The sequence below is a fragment of the Lontra canadensis genome, unplaced genomic scaffold (genome assembly GCF_010015895.1).
Source record: "Lontra canadensis isolate GAN:19392208 unplaced genomic scaffold, GSC_riverotter_1.0 scaffold8, whole genome shotgun sequence".
Taxonomy (NCBI): Eukaryota; Metazoa; Chordata; class Mammalia; order Carnivora; family Mustelidae; genus Lontra; species Lontra canadensis.
In genome coordinates, this window is record NW_022631002.1 from 17596526 (window position 1) to 17613866 (window position 17341).

General features: G+C 51.6%; 1 protein-coding gene across 1 annotated transcript; it reads left to right on the forward strand.

Annotated features, from left to right (window-relative positions):
* Positions 1-641: 641 nt before the first annotated feature.
* Positions 642-16302, forward strand: DPEP3 (dipeptidase 3). Its single transcript, XM_032854147.1, is given in 20 exon segments — positions 642-796; positions 1683-1968; positions 2303-2429; positions 2711-2840; positions 2925-3066; positions 3344-3413; positions 3532-3708; positions 4038-4122; positions 11780-11859; positions 11862-11933; positions 12111-12520; positions 12857-12983; positions 13459-13588; positions 13670-13811; positions 13994-14063; positions 14190-14366; positions 14652-14736; positions 15206-15281; positions 15730-15865; positions 15955-16302. Coding segments are annotated over 19 exon segments (2721 nt in total). The 5' UTR covers positions 642-796; positions 1683-1726; the 3' UTR covers positions 16198-16302.
* Positions 16303-17341: the final 1039 nt, after the last annotated feature.

Below are 17341 nucleotides of genomic sequence, written 5' to 3' on the forward strand. Positions count from 1 at the left end.
CAGCTGGTCCAAGAGTTTCTCCTCCCTTTCCACACTCACTGGCTTCATGAGTGGGCGTGGGGTGGCTGGCCAGCCATAGGGGGAGAAAGGAGGGAGCCAGGTCTGAGCTCGCCAGCCACCCAGGGCAAGGAATACCCCAGGGGACACTATGCAGTAGGGCTGCCCAGAGAACCCTCCAGCTGCAGCAGTCAGCAGACCCACCCCCAGCACAGTGCCACCGGTTTGCCCTTCACCCCTGCCTGACTACACCAGGCACCATCATCTGCACAATCACTCAGATATACCCAAGCTGGCAGAGTTTTCCTCACTTCCTTTCTAGGGTGATTTCCAAGGTCTCCAGATTTAGGTCACTACCCCCACACAGGTCACTCCTGCCACCTGGAAAAGGTTCCAAAGGTGAAACAGCTCCAGAGGGTGCCAAGGTTCACAGTGGAACCTTGAGAGACTGGGGAAGAAGGAGTTTGGGCCTTGAGGCCTCTCCGTGGTGGAGCTTCTGGGAGAGGATGAATTCCACTGTTTGTATGTGGGTTGGATATGTGTGTGTGTGTGTGTGTGTGTGTGTGTGTGTGTGTGTAGGGAGGTGGTTCCTGGAGAAGGCAACTAGGGCGAAGGCCTGAGGCTGGGAATGAGGGTGGGGCCTACAGAGGAAGAACGCAACTCAGCCTAGAGTTTTCTGGAAGAGCTAGAGCCACAGGAGCAAGAAGATAAGACGAATGTAGCCTCAGAACCCAGATGCCAGGCCTTTCCTTAGGAGCCATATATCTGACTTCAGTGAAGACCAGGCTTCCACACTGAGGTAGGTGGGACCCTGACCAACAGCCCAGCCTGAAGCTCTGGGAGGAATGTTGCTGGGATGGGGGGAGGGGTGCTCTGCTGCCCTATAAATGACTTTATTTCCTCCCACTCAAAGAGCTTGCTGAGTTCCTACTCTGTTCAGTAAGCCACCCCCCACCACTCCCCCACCCCACCCCCCACCCCCCCACCTCCCCACCACCCTCCCATCCGCCAAGGTTGCCCAGTTCACATCCCCAAAATCTCTTCATTCAGAGGTGTAGCATCTCCTGAGGAGGGAGCTCTTGCCTGAGACTGACTGGGGAAGACAGGGGGAGGGGCTCCCCTGACAGTTCCAGGGGATGGACAAGTAGGCAAGGAAGTAACGTAGGGGAGAGAGAGGTGGGGGGCAGAGGGCCTCTTCCTGAATGCAAAGTCCTCAAGGTTAACCCCTCATTTCCAGGAACTGTCTCCTCCCAACCCCACCCTCACTGTGGCTCAGCAACAGGAATCCGAGAAAGCTCAGAGTACTGTGGCCACAGACATTTGCATGTAGCCCTCAGGGTGGCTGGTGCAGGATGCAGGCAGACTGGGGACCAGATGTGGTTGAGAGAGACTGCTCTCTGGGAGGAGCACCCCAAGCCTTCTCTCCTGGAGAGCAAGGTTAGAGACAGTAGCAGAGCAACCTGGGTTAGTCCCTCGGAGCACTGGAGATGAGGAGAGAAGGATGAGAGGAGAGGAGTGGCCCAGAGGGTGGTGGTGTCGGGTTGGCTGGGGGCGGACGGAGCGCATGCTCTGCGCGCCCGGGTCCGAGATCCTGAGTCTGTTCTCCCCTTGCCAGACCGCGCTGCCGTGGTCCGAGTCGACGCTACGGACTCTATCGCCACTCTCTGTCCTTCGCCACCCCTCAGGCTCTCGACACTGGCCCCCGCCTGTCTGTGCCTCCCTGAGCAGCATGCAGCCCCTGGGCCTCGAGGATACCCCCGCGATACTCTGGCGACCTCTGCTACGTCTCCTGCTCCTAGTGCTGCTGCTGCCGCCGCGGCCTATAACCCGTGCCCAGAACACACCGGGAACCTCCAGCTCTCCGACCTCGCCAGCCATTCCCAGCTCCCGCGCCACGCCGGCTGCTTCCAGCGCCCCAAGTCTGAGGGAGCGCGCGCGAGCCCTGATGCGGGACTTCCCTCTCGTGGACGGGTGCGTAGGTGCGGCGTGAGGGCGGGTGGAAACTGAGCCCACCCCAAAGCGGGGGAAGGAGTTCTCAGCGTGCAGGGCTAGTGAGGAAACTCCCTCACACCACCCCTGGACGCACTCTCCCATCATCCTTGGGTGGCTTTTCCCTTCCTCTTTCATTCCGTCCCTGGTGAGAACCCCCAGCCTAGTCCTCAAGGGATTCTAGTATAGCCTGGTGACAGTGTGGTCTGGAGGGGGCATTCCCCGCACCAACCTTGGCCCAGGTCCTGCTTGATCCCAAAGCCCAAGGAACCCACCCATTTCACCCTAACCAGACCTTGCCTTGCCCTCCCTCTAGCCACAACGACATGCCCCTTGTTCTGAGGCAATTTTACGGCAAAAGACTACAGGATGTCAATCTGCGCAATTTCAGCCATGGCCACACCAGCCTGGACAGGCTTAGAGATGGTCTCGTGGGCGCCCAGGTACCACAAGGACGACGGAAAGGCTGAGAGGGAGTGTGGGGACCCCAGAGACCACAGGTTAGTCACATGGGAACTCAGTTATAGTAGGGCCTCCCAGAATACCACACCATGGATGCTGGGGCCTGCAGGGGTCACAGTGAACTCGTTTGGTGAGAATCCAGAGACCACAGAACTAGCAATGCATTATAAGTGACCACTTCTGCTGTGTGGGCTGTGAAGGCGAAAAGCCCAGGGAGCTTGAAAGCAACCCCTGCCCAAGCCAACCCATGGCTTTCCCCCAGTTCTGGTCAGCCTACGTCCCCTGCCAGACCCAGGAACGGGATGCCTTGCGCCTCACCCTGGAGCAGATCGACCTCATCCACCGCATGTGTGCCTCCTACTCTGAGTTGGAGCTTGTGACCTCAGTTCAAGGTAGGCAGATGGGTGGAGAGTGTTAGGGACTTGTCCGAATATCCCAGCCTCTGAAAGTGATCCCTCTGACCTACCTGTCCCCAGCTCTGAACAACACCCGGAAGTTGGCTTGCCTCATTGGTGTGGAGGGTGGCCACTCGCTGGACAGTAGCCTTTCCGTCTTGCGTTCCTTCTATGTGCTGGGTGTGCGCTACCTGACATTCACTCACACCTGCAACACACCGTGGTGAGCACAGTGTAAATGGTATGCGTCCACTGATGCAGGCATCTGCCTGAGATCACACTGGGGCTCAGACCAAGCTTTACCCCTGGGATCTGGCACTGACCCTGGAGTGGGGAGGGGAGCAGGGGTTCCCAGAGCAAGACTGGCTTCCCAGTAGGGACTTCCTTGTGCCAGGCACAGCTCAGCTTGTGCTGCAGGGGGATGCAGGTCTAGAGGATTCAGTGGGCTCTTGTGGCCAAGTCAGGGCCACCATTCAGACTGCCTCCTGGTCATCCTGCAGGGCAGAGAGCTCAGCTAAGGGCATCCATTCCTTCTACAACAACGTCACTGGGCTGACCAGGTTCGGTGAGGTGAGGATCCTAGCTCCATACCCTGCCCCCTGTGAATGTGCATGCTCCACCAGTCCCCTACAGAAAAATTCATGGGCATGTGCACCCCTGATGTCCTTTCCCCAACCTGTCACTGCAGAAAGTGGTGCTGGAAATGAACCGCTTGGGCATGATGGTCGATTTGTCCCATGTCTCAGACACTGTGGCTCGGAGAGCCTTGGAAGTGTCACGGGCACCTGTGATCTTCTCCCACTCGGCTGCCCGAGGTGTGTGCAAGAATGCCAGGAACGTTCCTGATGATATCCTACAGCTTCTGGTGAGAGACTGCCCAGGCCCTCAAACCAAGAGCCCTTGAACCTGAGCCCCTGTTCCCTCAACTTTCTCAAACCCTAGGCTGAACATCTGCCCCACAAATCCACGGTCCGTAGCCCCTGAATTCTTGAGCTCAGGTGTGGGGGTTCTACGCAGTAAATACTGCAAGACATTTCCATCCCAACCAGAGTGGAGACTCCTCCATTTACACAAACCTTGAGGTGAAGTCTCCTTTGACATCAAACCCAGAGCTGAACACCTTCTTCACGGGAGCCTAGAGGCAGGTGGGTGTTTCGGGGGCAAAGCTGAGTGTCCCTTTGTCCACCCCTGCAGAAGAAGAATGGTGGCATCGTGATGGTGACTTTGTCAGTGGGGGTGCTGCAATGCAACCCATTAGCCAACGTGTCCACTGTGGCAGGTAAGCCCTGACTGGGCTCTCTGAAGAGCTCTGATTTGCACCTGAAGCCTTGGGGCAGGGAGGCTCAGTATAGCCCCAGTGGTCTCACTCATTCTTGGCTGCAGGCACAGCTCCTAAAAAGTCAGTGATAAATGGTATAAAACACCTTGGTGCCATGTGGAACTGAAGACACAGAGTTGGTAACTACAATACTCACAGGTATAAGGGAGGCATTCAGACATAGAGCCCAAGTGCCAACCATCTGTGCCTCTGCAGGGGCTCCCAAAGCTTCCTGCCCCTGCCTCTGACCAAGGGACTGGGCAGCCTCGTAAGTCTCTGTGGTCTTTGTCAGTTGTATTCTTTGTCCCACCTCATCCTCCACACCCATGGAAAGGAGCCCCCATGGTTCTCAAGGAGACTGGAGGCAGGGTGATTCTGGATCAGAAAAAGCCCAAATGGGATCTACTCCAAATCTAAATTCCAGTCTAGAGTCAACTGGCATCAGCCTCCTCAAGTTGGCACACTGGGTGCCAGGCCATGAAGGAACTGGCCTGTGCGGCCCATAGGCTACAAGAAGGGGAATTGGTAGAGTGCAGTCCCCATCCCACCCCTGCCCTGGAAGCCCCACGCTGCTGACTCTCCATCCCCCAGATCACTTTGACTACATCAGGGCAATCATTGGATCCAAGTTCATTGGGATTGGCGGAGATTATGATGGGGTCAGACGGTAAGTGCTTCCCTATGGCTTGTCTAAGACTCGCTGTGCCACAGTAGGGCCTTGATAGTCACTGTGCCCACCACACTGTGGTCCTCACAACTTTAGGCCCACCTTGCCTCTCCCCACACCCAGAGTCTATTTCCCGGGCCTTACTGTTTGTTTGCAACCCTTGGCCCCACTCTAGGTCATCATCTGCCCACCCTTAGTGCCAGCAGACCCATTACTTCTATTTTTAAGTTTTATTTAAGTAATCTTTACAACGCAATGTGGGGCTTCAACCCATGACCCCAAGATCAAGAGTCACATGCTCTTCCAACCAAGCCAGCCAGGGTGCCCTGACCCACTGCTTCTGAGCAGACTCTTAGCAAGGTCTGGTGTGAACTGAGCATTTCCTCTGCCTGCAGCTGGGTCTGTGCCTGCAGGAGGTCAACCCAGTTCTTTTTTTTTTTTTTTAAGATTTTATTTATTTATTTGACAGACAGAGATCACAAGTAGGCAGAGAGGCAGGCAGAGAGAGAGGGGGGAAGCAGGCTCCCTGCTGAGCAGAGAGCCCGATACAGGGCTCGATCCCAGGACACTGAGGTCATGACCTGAGCTGAAGGCAGAGGCTTTAACCCACTGAGCCACCCAGGCACCCCTCAACCCAGTTCTTAAAAAGCTTTTCTTCTTTTTATAAAGGAGGGAAATTTTGTATTCAGTGAAAGACACAGATCATTGTGTTTTTTTGTTTTTCTTTTTTAAATAGCTCCATGCCCAGCATGGAGCCCAAAATGGGGCTTGAACTCATGACTCTGAGATCAAGATCTGAGCTGAGATCAAGAGTGGGATGCTTAACTGACTGAGCCACCCAGGTGCCCCAACATAGATCTTAACAGTACAATTCAATGAGTTTTTATGACGACTCAAAGTGGTTAGGAGCTTCCTTCTGCAGTATAACGAGCAGGTGTGAATCACTTACCCTCTTCAGGTCTCCCTTTCCCATATCTGACCAAAGCTAGGGTTCAGTAGACCTGGACACAGAGGGCTGTGGTTCTGAGTCATGAACAGGGAACAGGGCCGAGGTTCCACAGCTGGCTGGCTCGCGGCCACTCAGGTTCCCTCAGGGGCTGGAGGACGTGTCCATGTACCCGGTTCTGATAGAGGAGTTGCTGAGTCGAGGCTGGAGTGAGGAAGAGCTCCAGGGTGTCCTTCGCGGAAATCTGCTGCGGGTCTTCGGACAGGTGGAGCAGGTATGCTGGGCTGGGCAAAAGAGTAGCACAGGGGTCTGAGCAAGTGTGTTGGAGCTTCTGTGGGAGCTGCTGACCACGGACTCCTACCTCCAGGTACGGGAGGCAAGCAAGGGGCAAAGCCCGCTGGAGGATGAGATCCCGGATGAGCAGCTGGGCAGCTCTTGCCGCTCTGTTCTCTCACATCTGCACCAGACACGGTACCTGGCTCCAGACCAGAAACTAACTGAGCCTTCAGAGCTCAGACCACCTAAGTGGTCACCTAGACAATCATTGTCAAAATCTCCCCCCAGAATGGCTCCAGGCCTCACAGTTATTGCTGCCTGTTTAGTCCTCATTCTGTGGTTCTGGTGACCCAGTTAATCCTACCAGATGTTACTATGGCAGCTACAGACACCACACAATGTTCCCCCCATCATGCAGGCACAAACATTTCCTGAAAATAAATGTTTTACACATGGAACCAGGCATGAGTATCCTTCTCTGGGCGGGGGGGTTGGATGGTGGCACAGGATCCCAGTTCTGGTGGTTGGTGGGGACCCTGCAGTCAACCACCAGTTACTCAATTAAGACCTGAGTCTCACTAGCATGACCCAAGAAGACCCCAATTGTTGGGCTCAGCACTGGAAGAAGACAGTGGATGACACATGCTCCAGCTTTGGGAGAATGGATCTTCCTCTGGGTTGCCTCTCAATAGCTCACTCAGTCCACATCCTGACCCACTGACCACAACCTGGGGATCTTTTTTTTTTTTTTAAGATTTTTTAAAATTTATTTGAAAGAGATAGAAAGCACACAAGCAGGAGGAGTGGCAGGCAGAGAGAGGGAGAAGGAGAAGCAGACTTCCCAGTGAGCAGGGAGTCTGATGTGGGGCTTGATCCCAGGACCCTGGGATTGTGACCTGAACTGAAGGCAGACGCTTAACGACTGAGCCACCCAGGCGCCCCACAACCTGGGGATCTTGAAGGGAACTCCGGTTCGGATTCCCAAGAAGGGAACCTGCCTGGATCACAAATAATCTTTGTTCCTATTTGGACAGAGCCCAAAACACCAGGCTACATGATGGGCCATGGACCTCCAATGACTGAACTTCCCTGGATGTGGACCCACCCCCTCCCATGTCCCTCAGGGACTTCCTCTCTGAGAAGCACAAGCTACTTAGAAAACCACACTATCGGGGCGCCTGGGTGGCTCAGTGGGTTAAAGCCTCTGCCTTCGGCTCAGGTCATGATCCCAGGGTCTTGGGATCGAGCCCCGCATTGGGCTCTCTGCTCAGCAGGGAGCCTGCTTCCCCTCCTCTCTCTCTGCCTGCCTCTGTCTACTTGTGAGCTCTCTCTCTGTCAAATAAATAAATAAAATCTTTAAAAAAAAAAAAAAAACACACTATCTTATCCCCAGGCCATTAATGATAATAGCAACTGCATTAATAATAGTCAAAATTAATAGTTAATGCTAATAATGACAGCTAATAATAATAAATATGATAATAGATAATGACTAATAAAAATAATAGTTAATACTAATAGTCTATGATACCCCATGACTGAGTAATTTCACCCCAGGTATATATCCAACAGGAATGCATATATAGGTTTTCCAAAAGGCATATGAAATAATATTTAAAGCAGCACTTTTCATAATAACCCCAAATGGTATAGTTCAAAGCCTGGGTGGCTCAGTCAGTTGAACATCAAACTCTTGGTTTTGCTTAGTGGAATTTTATGCAAATTGAGACATGGCCTTAAAAAATTTTTTTTAACTATACCAGTCACAGTGGCATCCTATAAAAGAAGTTTCTTAGGCTACAGTTATTTAGAAATTATTTAAGATCCTCACTTGGTCAAGAGAAATTGCCAAACATTCAATCTCTCAACAGAAAATGAGCTAAACAAAGAGGGATATTTTGAAAATATTATTTATGAGATGTTCATTGTCACTTACTATCAGGGAAATGCAAATGAAAACCACAATTCGGTATCCCCTCACAGCTGTCAGAATGGCTAAAACCAACAATACAAAAAACAACACATGTTGGCAAGATTGTGGGAAAAAAGGAACACTTGTACGCTGTTGGTAGGAATGTAAGCTGGTACAGCCACTGTGGAAAATACGATGGCGGTTCCTCAAAAAGTTAAAAATAGAACTACCCTACAGAGCCAGCAATGGCACTACTGGGTATTTACCCAAAGAATACAAATGCACTAATTCAAAGGGATAAATGCACCCCTGTGGTTATAGCAGCATTATTTACAATAGCCAAATTATGGAAGCAAATGTCTGTCAAATAAATAAATAAATAAATAAATAAATAAATAAAATCTTAAAAAAAAAAGATTTTACTTATTTATTTGACGGAGAGAGAGATCAGAAGTAGACAGAGCAGCAGGCAGAGAGAGAGGTGGAAGCAGGCTCTCTGCTGAGCAGAGAGCCCGATGTGGGGCTTGATCCCAGAACCCTGAGATCATGACCTGAGCCAAAGGCAGAGGCTTAACCCACTGAGCCACCCAGGCACCCCTAAATAAGTAAAATCTTTAAAAAACCGTGGAAGCAGGCCAAGTGTCCAATGAATGATGAATGGGTAAAGAAGATGAGGCATATATATATATATATATGCATACAAACACACATGTGTACGTGCATGCGTGCACATGTATACACACAATGGAGTATTATTCAGCTATAAAGAAAAACGTATGGTGCCTGGGTGGCTCAGTGGGTTAAGCCTCTGCCTTCAGCTCAGGTCATGGTCTCAGGGTCCTGGGATCAAGCCCCTCTTTGGGTTCTCTGCTAAGCAGGGAGCCTGCTTCCCTCTCTCTCTCTGCCTGCCTCTCTGCCTACTTGTGATCTCTCTCTCTCTCTGTCAAATAAATAAATAAATAAATAGATCTTTTTAAAAAAAATGTAATTTTGCCATTTGCAATGACATGGATGGAGCTAGAGAGTATAATGCCAAGCAAATAAATCAGTCAGAGAAAGACAAATACCGTATGATTTCAGTCGTGTGGAATTTAAGAAATAAAACAAAGGGAAAAAAGAGAGAAAGTGAGACAAATCAAGAAACAGACTCTTAACTGTAGAAAACAAACTGATGGTTATCAGAGACGAGTGGGTGGGGGGATGGGTGAGATTGGTGATGGGGATTAAGGAGCGCACTTGTTGAACCCCGGGTGATGTATGGAATTGCTGAAACCAATATAATATTGTGCACCTGAAACTAATATAATGCTGTATGTTAACTAACAAGAATTAAAATAGAAACTTACAAAGCCAAAAAAAAAAAAAAGAGGAAAATTTTATTCATGAGCTTGCCTCCATTAAAGCTAGTTTAGTAAAATTATAATAAATTCTGGTTTGGGTATGAATAAAATAATGTGTGAGTTAATACACCTACTTTTCAGTTCTTTAATATTTTTCAACTATTTTAGTGTTCTAGAAAAGTTCATCATTGAAAATGTATATCAGAACACGTGTTTTCCTTTTCCCTCAGGCTCCAAATGGGCTGCAGTCTGCAATATTGCTCTGAAAGTTCTAATAGTGCTTTCTCTTCATTTTGCCTGTTCTCTCCCTTCTTGACTCCTTTGGATACACTGAGTAGCCCTCTGATGACCTTAATCCTTTTACAGATCCTTCCAAGCAAAGCTGATCCAGCTCAGGGCCCATTTAGGAAAAAATGGGAAGAGGTGGTAGGAGACAGAAGCTTATAGGAGGGCCCTGTGCTGCTGGGGAGCAGACCTCTTGAGGACAGGACCTTGCTCAGCAGTGTAGGTATTCTAAACATGAGGGGCTGCTCTGTGACAGCCTGCAGCTAACTGTCACTGCTGGAACAGAAAAAACTGCCTTTCAGTTTCCTCTGTAGCCCCTCTTGGCAGAATGCCAGGAAGCCAGCAAGGGGCTGGAAAATATGGTTTTAGGAGTTTGAGCCCCAGCCTCACAGAGCAGAGCACAGAAGACTGCATCTGGGGTTGAGACAATTGCTTAATAACCAGAGGAGCTGCAGGCCTGCGGTGGGTTCCCTCATTTATTCTCCCGGCGCGTTCTTTTGTGTTCTAACTCAAAACTAAGTGTTCATCAGGGTCCCCCTTACTTTGGTGGCTCTTCAGACCACAACACCCCTTGTGGAAGAGAAGCCCAAAAGTCGAGCTCATCTCTGGGTTTCCACCCTCGCTGGATCCTCATCAAGTAATTTTTAAAGTATCTTATTTAACTCTCTGTTGTCTTCAGGAAGATCCTTTTTATATTTTGCCCAACTTTTCCAGTCGTTATCAGAAAGAGTATAACTCTGATTTACTTAGTAAACCAAAACCAGACATTTGAAATGGTGTTTATGTATTAATTTGATGACATTAAAAATTAATTATAAACATTAGGCCCTCTCTTTTCACCTAAGACTATCATAGGAAATAGCTGTATATGCAATACTTCTGAACTTTTAAAAATATATTCATTTGTTTTTGAGAGAGACAGAGCAGAGCGGGAGGGACAGAGGGAGAAGGAGAAAAAATCTCAAGCAGACTCCTTACTGAATGTGGAGCCCAATGCAGGGCTCCGTTTCATGAACCTGAGATCATAACATGAGCTGAAACCAAGAGTCAGATGCTTAACTGACTGAGCCACCCAAGCATCCGAGTACTTCGGAACTTTCAATAAACTATTAGCAAATTCATCATTCATTATGTCATTTATATCACTTAAATGAAGACCTCCTGTAGCAAGACAGCTTGGTATATGAGAGACCAGAATGAACATTCTCCCTCACTTCTGTCTCTCACTCCTGAGAGAGCAAAGCTGGAGGCAGCAGGGTCAGATTTAGTCCTTAACCACCAGGCATGAGTAGGGAGTAGGACAGGAGGTAGTGGTGACCAGAGGTCAAGGCCCTTCTCCTGGTGCCCAGAAGGGGAGGCCCAATTATCAGGGAGCTCAGATGGGAGAATAGGTGACAGGTCCAGATACAGAAGGGAAATGAATCAGATTTTAGTCTGCGCTATAAGCCCCTCTCAGACTGTAGAACCTGGTACAGACCCAGGAGGCCCAGATGCCACCCAAATGCAGTTCTGAGATCAGTTCCCAGTGCATCTGCACTTTTTCTGCAGAAAACAATGAATTACACTATCCAGGCCCCTGGCCATCCTGGAAACAACCTTGTCTTGAAGGAGGATTTCTTCTCACATGAAATCATGTGTCAGACCAAGCCCCCTCATACCCTTACCAGCAAGAATTCTTGTCCCACTATTCTATGCCTTTGAGGACCTTCCAGCTCCTCCCTTACAGACAGCTCTCCTGTCCAAACCAGACCTTTGCCTGGGCTATTGTCCAACCTGGGATGCCCTCTCCAACCCCTGCCAATCCAGACCCACCTCATCCTTCCAAGGCTCAGCTGCTGTGGTGCCTCCACTAATCTCTTATTAAACTGGCCAGCCTTCACCAGCACCACCCATGGCATCCCTCAGCCAGGAGGACCATATTACCAAAAAGAAAAAATGTGACATAAATTGACCAGGGAGTAGCTTTTCCAAGATGGCTACTAATAACTAATGTTTAGTATCTACAGTCTTTTCTTGTGCATATATTAGCACATAACAGAAGCAAATTTCAATACTAGATACTAAAACAAAATGGTCCCATTATATTATTGTTATATTTCATTTTTATTAAAAATACGTAGAATCTTTTTTCTCTCAGTCAAGAAGTACAGATCCAATTTACTCTTTTTCATGGAATGTTTGACCTATTGCAGGGTGGGGCACATTCCTGAAACTAAAACCCCACATGGACCTGCGACCTGTCTGGCTAGGGGTGAGATTGGGAAGACCGCTGGCCTTCCCCGCCCCCCGCCCCCCTCACCCCGCCTCGGAGCTGTCTGTCCCTGGGTCCCGGGAGCCAGGAAAACAGTAGGTGCAGGAGTCAGATCCAGGAGCAGGGGGCGCTGCAGAGGCCGGTCGGACCCGCTGGGGCGCCCTCCGAGCTGGGGGTGGAAGTCTGTGTCGCCCCCTGTGGCCACTATGCGAGGCGGCGGCGTCGTCCCCTGTCGGTGGAAGCGTTCTGACGCCCGCCCGCTTCCTCACTAGGCCGCGCCGCTGGGTCACCTTAATCGACGGCCGGTCGGGACCCCATCGCCGCGCTCTACCCCTCGCCGCCCCTCCTCTCGACACCGGCCCCTGCCCACCCGTCCCACCCTGCGCAGCATGCAGCCCCTGGGCCGCGAGGGTACCCCCGCGCTCGGCGAGCGACTTCTGCTGCGTCTCCTGCTCCTGCTATCTCTGCTGCAGTGGCAGGTAACCCACGCCCAGACCACGCCGGGAACCCCCGGAGCTCCAACCATACCAGGAGCCCCCAGCTCCTGGGCCATGCCGGCCACCGCCAGCTCCCCGACCCCGGCGGTCACCCCCAGCTCCCGGACCACGCCGGCCACCTCCAGCACTCCAAGAATGCGGGAACGCGCCCGGGCCCTGATGCGGGTCTTCCCTCTCGTGGACGGGTGCGTGTAGGTGCGGTGGTGGGGGGCGGATGGAGACAGAGCCCAAAGCTGGGAAAGAGGTTCTCAGCATGCAGGGCTATTGAGGAAGCTCCCTCATAGCAACCCCTGGACGCACTCTCTCCTCCATCACCCAGGCCCTCTCCCTCCATTACCTCCCCCGCCCCATCCTGGTGTACACCCCTGTACTCCCTCCGAAGCTGCATCTTAGGAATCCTTCCATATTGCCAGTGTGACACAGAGAAGTGGACCGGGACAGAACAGGCCCAGGTGTGTCAACATGTCCCGCCTGACCTGGAGGTCATGTCTCCAACCCTAACCTTGTCTTGATGTCCCCAGCCACAACCATTTGCCCCAGCTCCTGAGACAGCTTTTCCAGAACAGACTACAAGATGTTAACCTGCGAAATTTCAGTCGTGGCCAGACCAGCTTGGACAAGCTTAAGGAAGGCCTCGTGGGTGCCCAGGTACCACAGGGATACACAGGGTGCTACAGCATGGCTGCTGGGGAGTGCTGGGGCCACAGAAATCTGGATAGGCAGGCCTCTGGGTGATTAGAATCATAGGACACACAGTGTGTCATCATGTGGCTGCCGGGAACGTGGGAGCACTGGAGGCCAAGGCAGGCCAGCCCAGGCTCTGTGGAGATACACAGAAAGATCTCTGGTGAGTGTGGGGGCTGCTAGAGCCAAAAAGACATAGTGGATTGGCCTCAGGGCATTCACACAGCACACGGACAAACAGCAGACAATGGTGTTCCATGGTCCACAGTCTGACTGCTGGCAACAAGATTCACAGTCATCAGGATACCACAGGGTCATGCAGTATTTCATTCTGGGCCACTGACCCAAAAGAGTAGCTTGGGGGCTGAGGAGGAGTGGCAGGCCAAGGACTTCGGAGGCCACCCTAATCTCACTCGGGAACCCCGGGGCCTACCTCTAGTTCTGGTCAGCCTACGCCCCCTGCCAGACCCAGGACCAGGATGCCCTGCGCCTCACCCTGGAGCAGATTGACCTCATTCGTCGCCTGTGCGCCTCCTACTCGGAACTGGAACTAGTGACGTCAGCCGAAGGTGGGCTGGCAAATGAGGTGCAGTTGGGAGCTCCCTCTGGTGGTTCTGGTGCTGACCACTTGATTATCCATCCTGTCCCAGGTCTGAACAGCACTGGAAAGCTGGCCTGCCTCATTGGTGTGGAGGGCGGTCACTCACTGGACAGCAGCCTGTCGGTGCTGCGTGCTTTCTACCTGCTGGGAGTGCGCTACCTGGCACTCACCTTCACCTGCAGCACGCCCTGGTAAGCGCAGCGCCCAGCCAGGGTGCGATGGCAGACGGCATGGTGGGGAAATGGCCAAAGAGGTGAGGACACAGGGGCCACACTCCCAGAAAGCAGCTAGCCCAGGTCCTTACCCTGTTCTGGGTGGATGGACAAACAGAGGGACCGCAGAGCCCCCAGGCACTGTTCTGACTCTCCTGCAGGGCAGAAAGTTCCACCAAGTTTAAACACCACTTCTACACCAACGTCAGTGGGTTGACAAGCTTTGGTGAGGTGAGGACTCCTGTTCTATACCCTACCCGACCTGTTCCCTACAAACAGAATATGCACATATGTGCGTCCCTGACATCTCATATGTCAAAAATAAAATTAAAAAAAAAAAAAAACCTGTCTCTGCAGAAGGTGATAGGGGAAATGAACCGCCTGGGCATGATGGTGGACTTGTCCTATGCATCAGACACTTTGGTACGACAAGCCCTGAAGGTGTCGAAGGCTCCCGTGATCTTCTCCCACTCAGCTGCCAGGGCCGTGTGCAACAGTGTGCTGAATGTTCCCGATGACATCCTGCAACTTCTGGTGAGTAGCTACCTCAGCTCAAACCCAGAGCTAGGCCTGCTTCATACAAACGTTCTTGACCTTGAGCAGAGCTACTAGCACAGGCCTCATCCTTGGATCCAAGGCTGGTTAACCGTCCCCCATCTCTGAAAGTCAAAGCCAAATCAGCTTCACTCAGGGACCCAGAGGTGAAGCCTCTTCCAGCCCCTGAAGCTAGAACTGAGCACTGTCCTACCAGGGTCCCCAGGGCCCAGGGCAGGCCATCAGGTCAGAAGAGCCAAACTGTCCGTTTGTTTATCCCTATAGAAGACGAATGGTGGCATTGTGATGGTGACGCTGTCCATGGGGGTGCTTCAGTGTAACCTGTTTGCTAATGTGTCCACTGTGGCAGGTGAGCCTCACGTCCACTTATGCCCTCCTAGCTTGAGCCTATGACCATGGGGGGCCCTTGGGACCTTGCTCCAGGAGGGCAACAGGCAGACCTCTGACAACCCAGGGGAGCAGACATAGCTCTTCACTGCCACCCAGATCTGGGGCCACAATCAGTGCTGGTGTGTTTGGGAGAAGCAACTGCCTCTGTCTCTGAATCTCTTTGCTCTTCCCTCTCTGGATAGGACAGACAGGCTCTCAAGGAGCCCAGAGGCAGGGTGGCTCCCAGGCAGAAAAAATTCTAAAGGTGCAGATCTGAAGTCCACTGTTCAGCCTCAAGCCACTTCAGAACTCACAACTCGCCAGGGGCTCCATGAAGTCAGCTGCCATGGTGGGGAGTGCTGTGGGCAGGAGAACTGACCAGGGCTGAGCTTCCCCAGACCAGGGCTAGCTCCAGCCTACGCTGCCCACCACTATCCCCTACCCCATAGATCACTTTGACCACATCAGAGCAGTCATTGGATCAGAGTTCATCGGGATTGGTGGAAATTATGATGGGTCTGGTCGGTGAGTGTTTCCCTGGGGTTTGTCCTGGGCAAGACAACAGGGAGTCCTTTAGTCTCTGTTCCCATGCCATGGTCCTCCCATCCTTCAGACCTTGTCTATAGGCTCTGGTTTTCTAGCTCCCCTGGTATCTCTACACTCCCAGGGCCTGTTTCCTGGGCTGTCTCTGCCCCTCCTATGGCCTGGTGGACCCACTCCCACTCCAAATCATCACATTCATTAATTACCCTCCTTTGCCCAGCACATGCTCCACTCCCAGCCCAGCAGATCTGTTTTGGGCCAGTCATCTGCTCAGGGCACAAGCCATAGTCAGTCTCCAGGGAGCTCCCAAAGTGACATTCAATAGCCTGGAGAACATGGCCTTCAATTTTGCATCTGTGATTGGGGATGGTGGGCCCTAGACCAGGATCAGGGCTGAGGTTCCAGAGCTGGCTGACTCACGGCCACACAGGTTCCCTCGGGGGCTGGAGGACGTGTCCACATACCCAGTATTAATAGAGGAGTTGCTGATTCGCGGCTGGAGTGAGGAAGAGCTTCAGGGTGTCCTTCGTGGAAACCTGCTGCGGGTCTTCAGACAGGTAGAAAAGGTATGCTGGGCTGGGCAAAAGGAAGTTGCAGTGGTTTGAGTAGATGAGGAGTGCTATGGAAGCCACTAACTGCTGACTCCCACCCCCAGGTCAGAGAAGAGAACAGTGGGCAGAACCCTGTGGACGATGAGTTTCCAGATAGGCAAGTGGTCAGGTCTTGCCACTCCCACCTCCTGTCTCAGCCTCAGAGTGAACACGTGGCCACACGCCTGGAGGTGACCAAGTGGCCAACCAGTCAGGTCCTCCAGAGGCCCTCAAAAGCCTCCCCATACTTTGTTCTAGGTCCCGTGGCTGCTGCCACATTCTCAGTCCTCACCCTGTATCTCTGGTGACCTGGCCATTCCCCCCTGAGGCCACTGTGGCAAAGTCTCACAAAGTGCCCCTCCTGCTCATCCAGACACAAGTATACGCTGCGAATAAACATTTTTGAGTATGGATCCTGGTGTGAAAGTCCTTTCTTCTCCCCGGGGGGTAGGGGAGTTGGGTCTGGTGGGCTTCTGGTTAGTAAGGGCTCTTGTAGGTCTACCTTCAGCAGCTCAAAGTGAATGGACTCCAGCTTTGCCTCTTTTGGGAAACACAAAGGGATCTTACCATATTCCTATGCCAAAAGCCTGAGCCCACAGAAGAGCACAAAGGAATCCATTTCTGTGCAGTGTCTATGCCATCATGGAATGTGACAATAGGTAGGTTCCCAGTCTCTGAAAGATTCAAGTGTGTGTGTGTGTGTGTGTGTGTGTGTGTGTGTGTGTGTTTTTAAGAAGCTGAAACTGAGGGGCTCCTGGGTGGCTCGGAGGGTTGGGCCTCTGCCTTTGGCTCGGGTCATGATCTCAGGGTCCTGGGATCAAGCCCCGCATCAGGCTCTCTGCTCAGCAGGGAACCTGCTCCCCCCCTCTCTTTGCCTGCCTCTCTGTCTACTTGTGATCTCTGTCAAATAAATAAAATCTTAAAAAACAAAAAAGAAGCGGGACACCTGGGTGGCTCAATTGGTCGGGCTGCTGCCTTCGGCTCGGGTCATGATCCCAGCATCCTGGGATCAAGTCCCACATCGGGCTCTTTGCTCGGCAGGGAGCCAGCTTCTCCCTCTGCCTCTGCCTGCTACTCTGTCTGCCTATGTTCATTCTCTCTCTCTCTCACACACACATAAATAAATAAAATCTTAAAAAAAATAAAAATTAAAAAAGAAATAAGCGGAAACTGATACCATTTATAATAGATAGTAACTTGTTTGGAAATATCAAGAGAAAAAATTTATATAATGTTAGATTTTTAAAAATAAAGTCCTGATTTGTTGTTAAACTGACTTTTTAGTAGAAAGGGAAAAATCAAACTTAAAAAGAAAAAGAAGGGGTGCCTGGGTGGCTCAATGGGTTAAAGCCTCTGTCTTTGGCTCAGGTCACGATCCCATGGTGGGATCAAGCCCCACATCGGGCTTTCTGCTCAACAGGGAGCTTGTTTCCCCTCTCTCTCTCTCTGCCT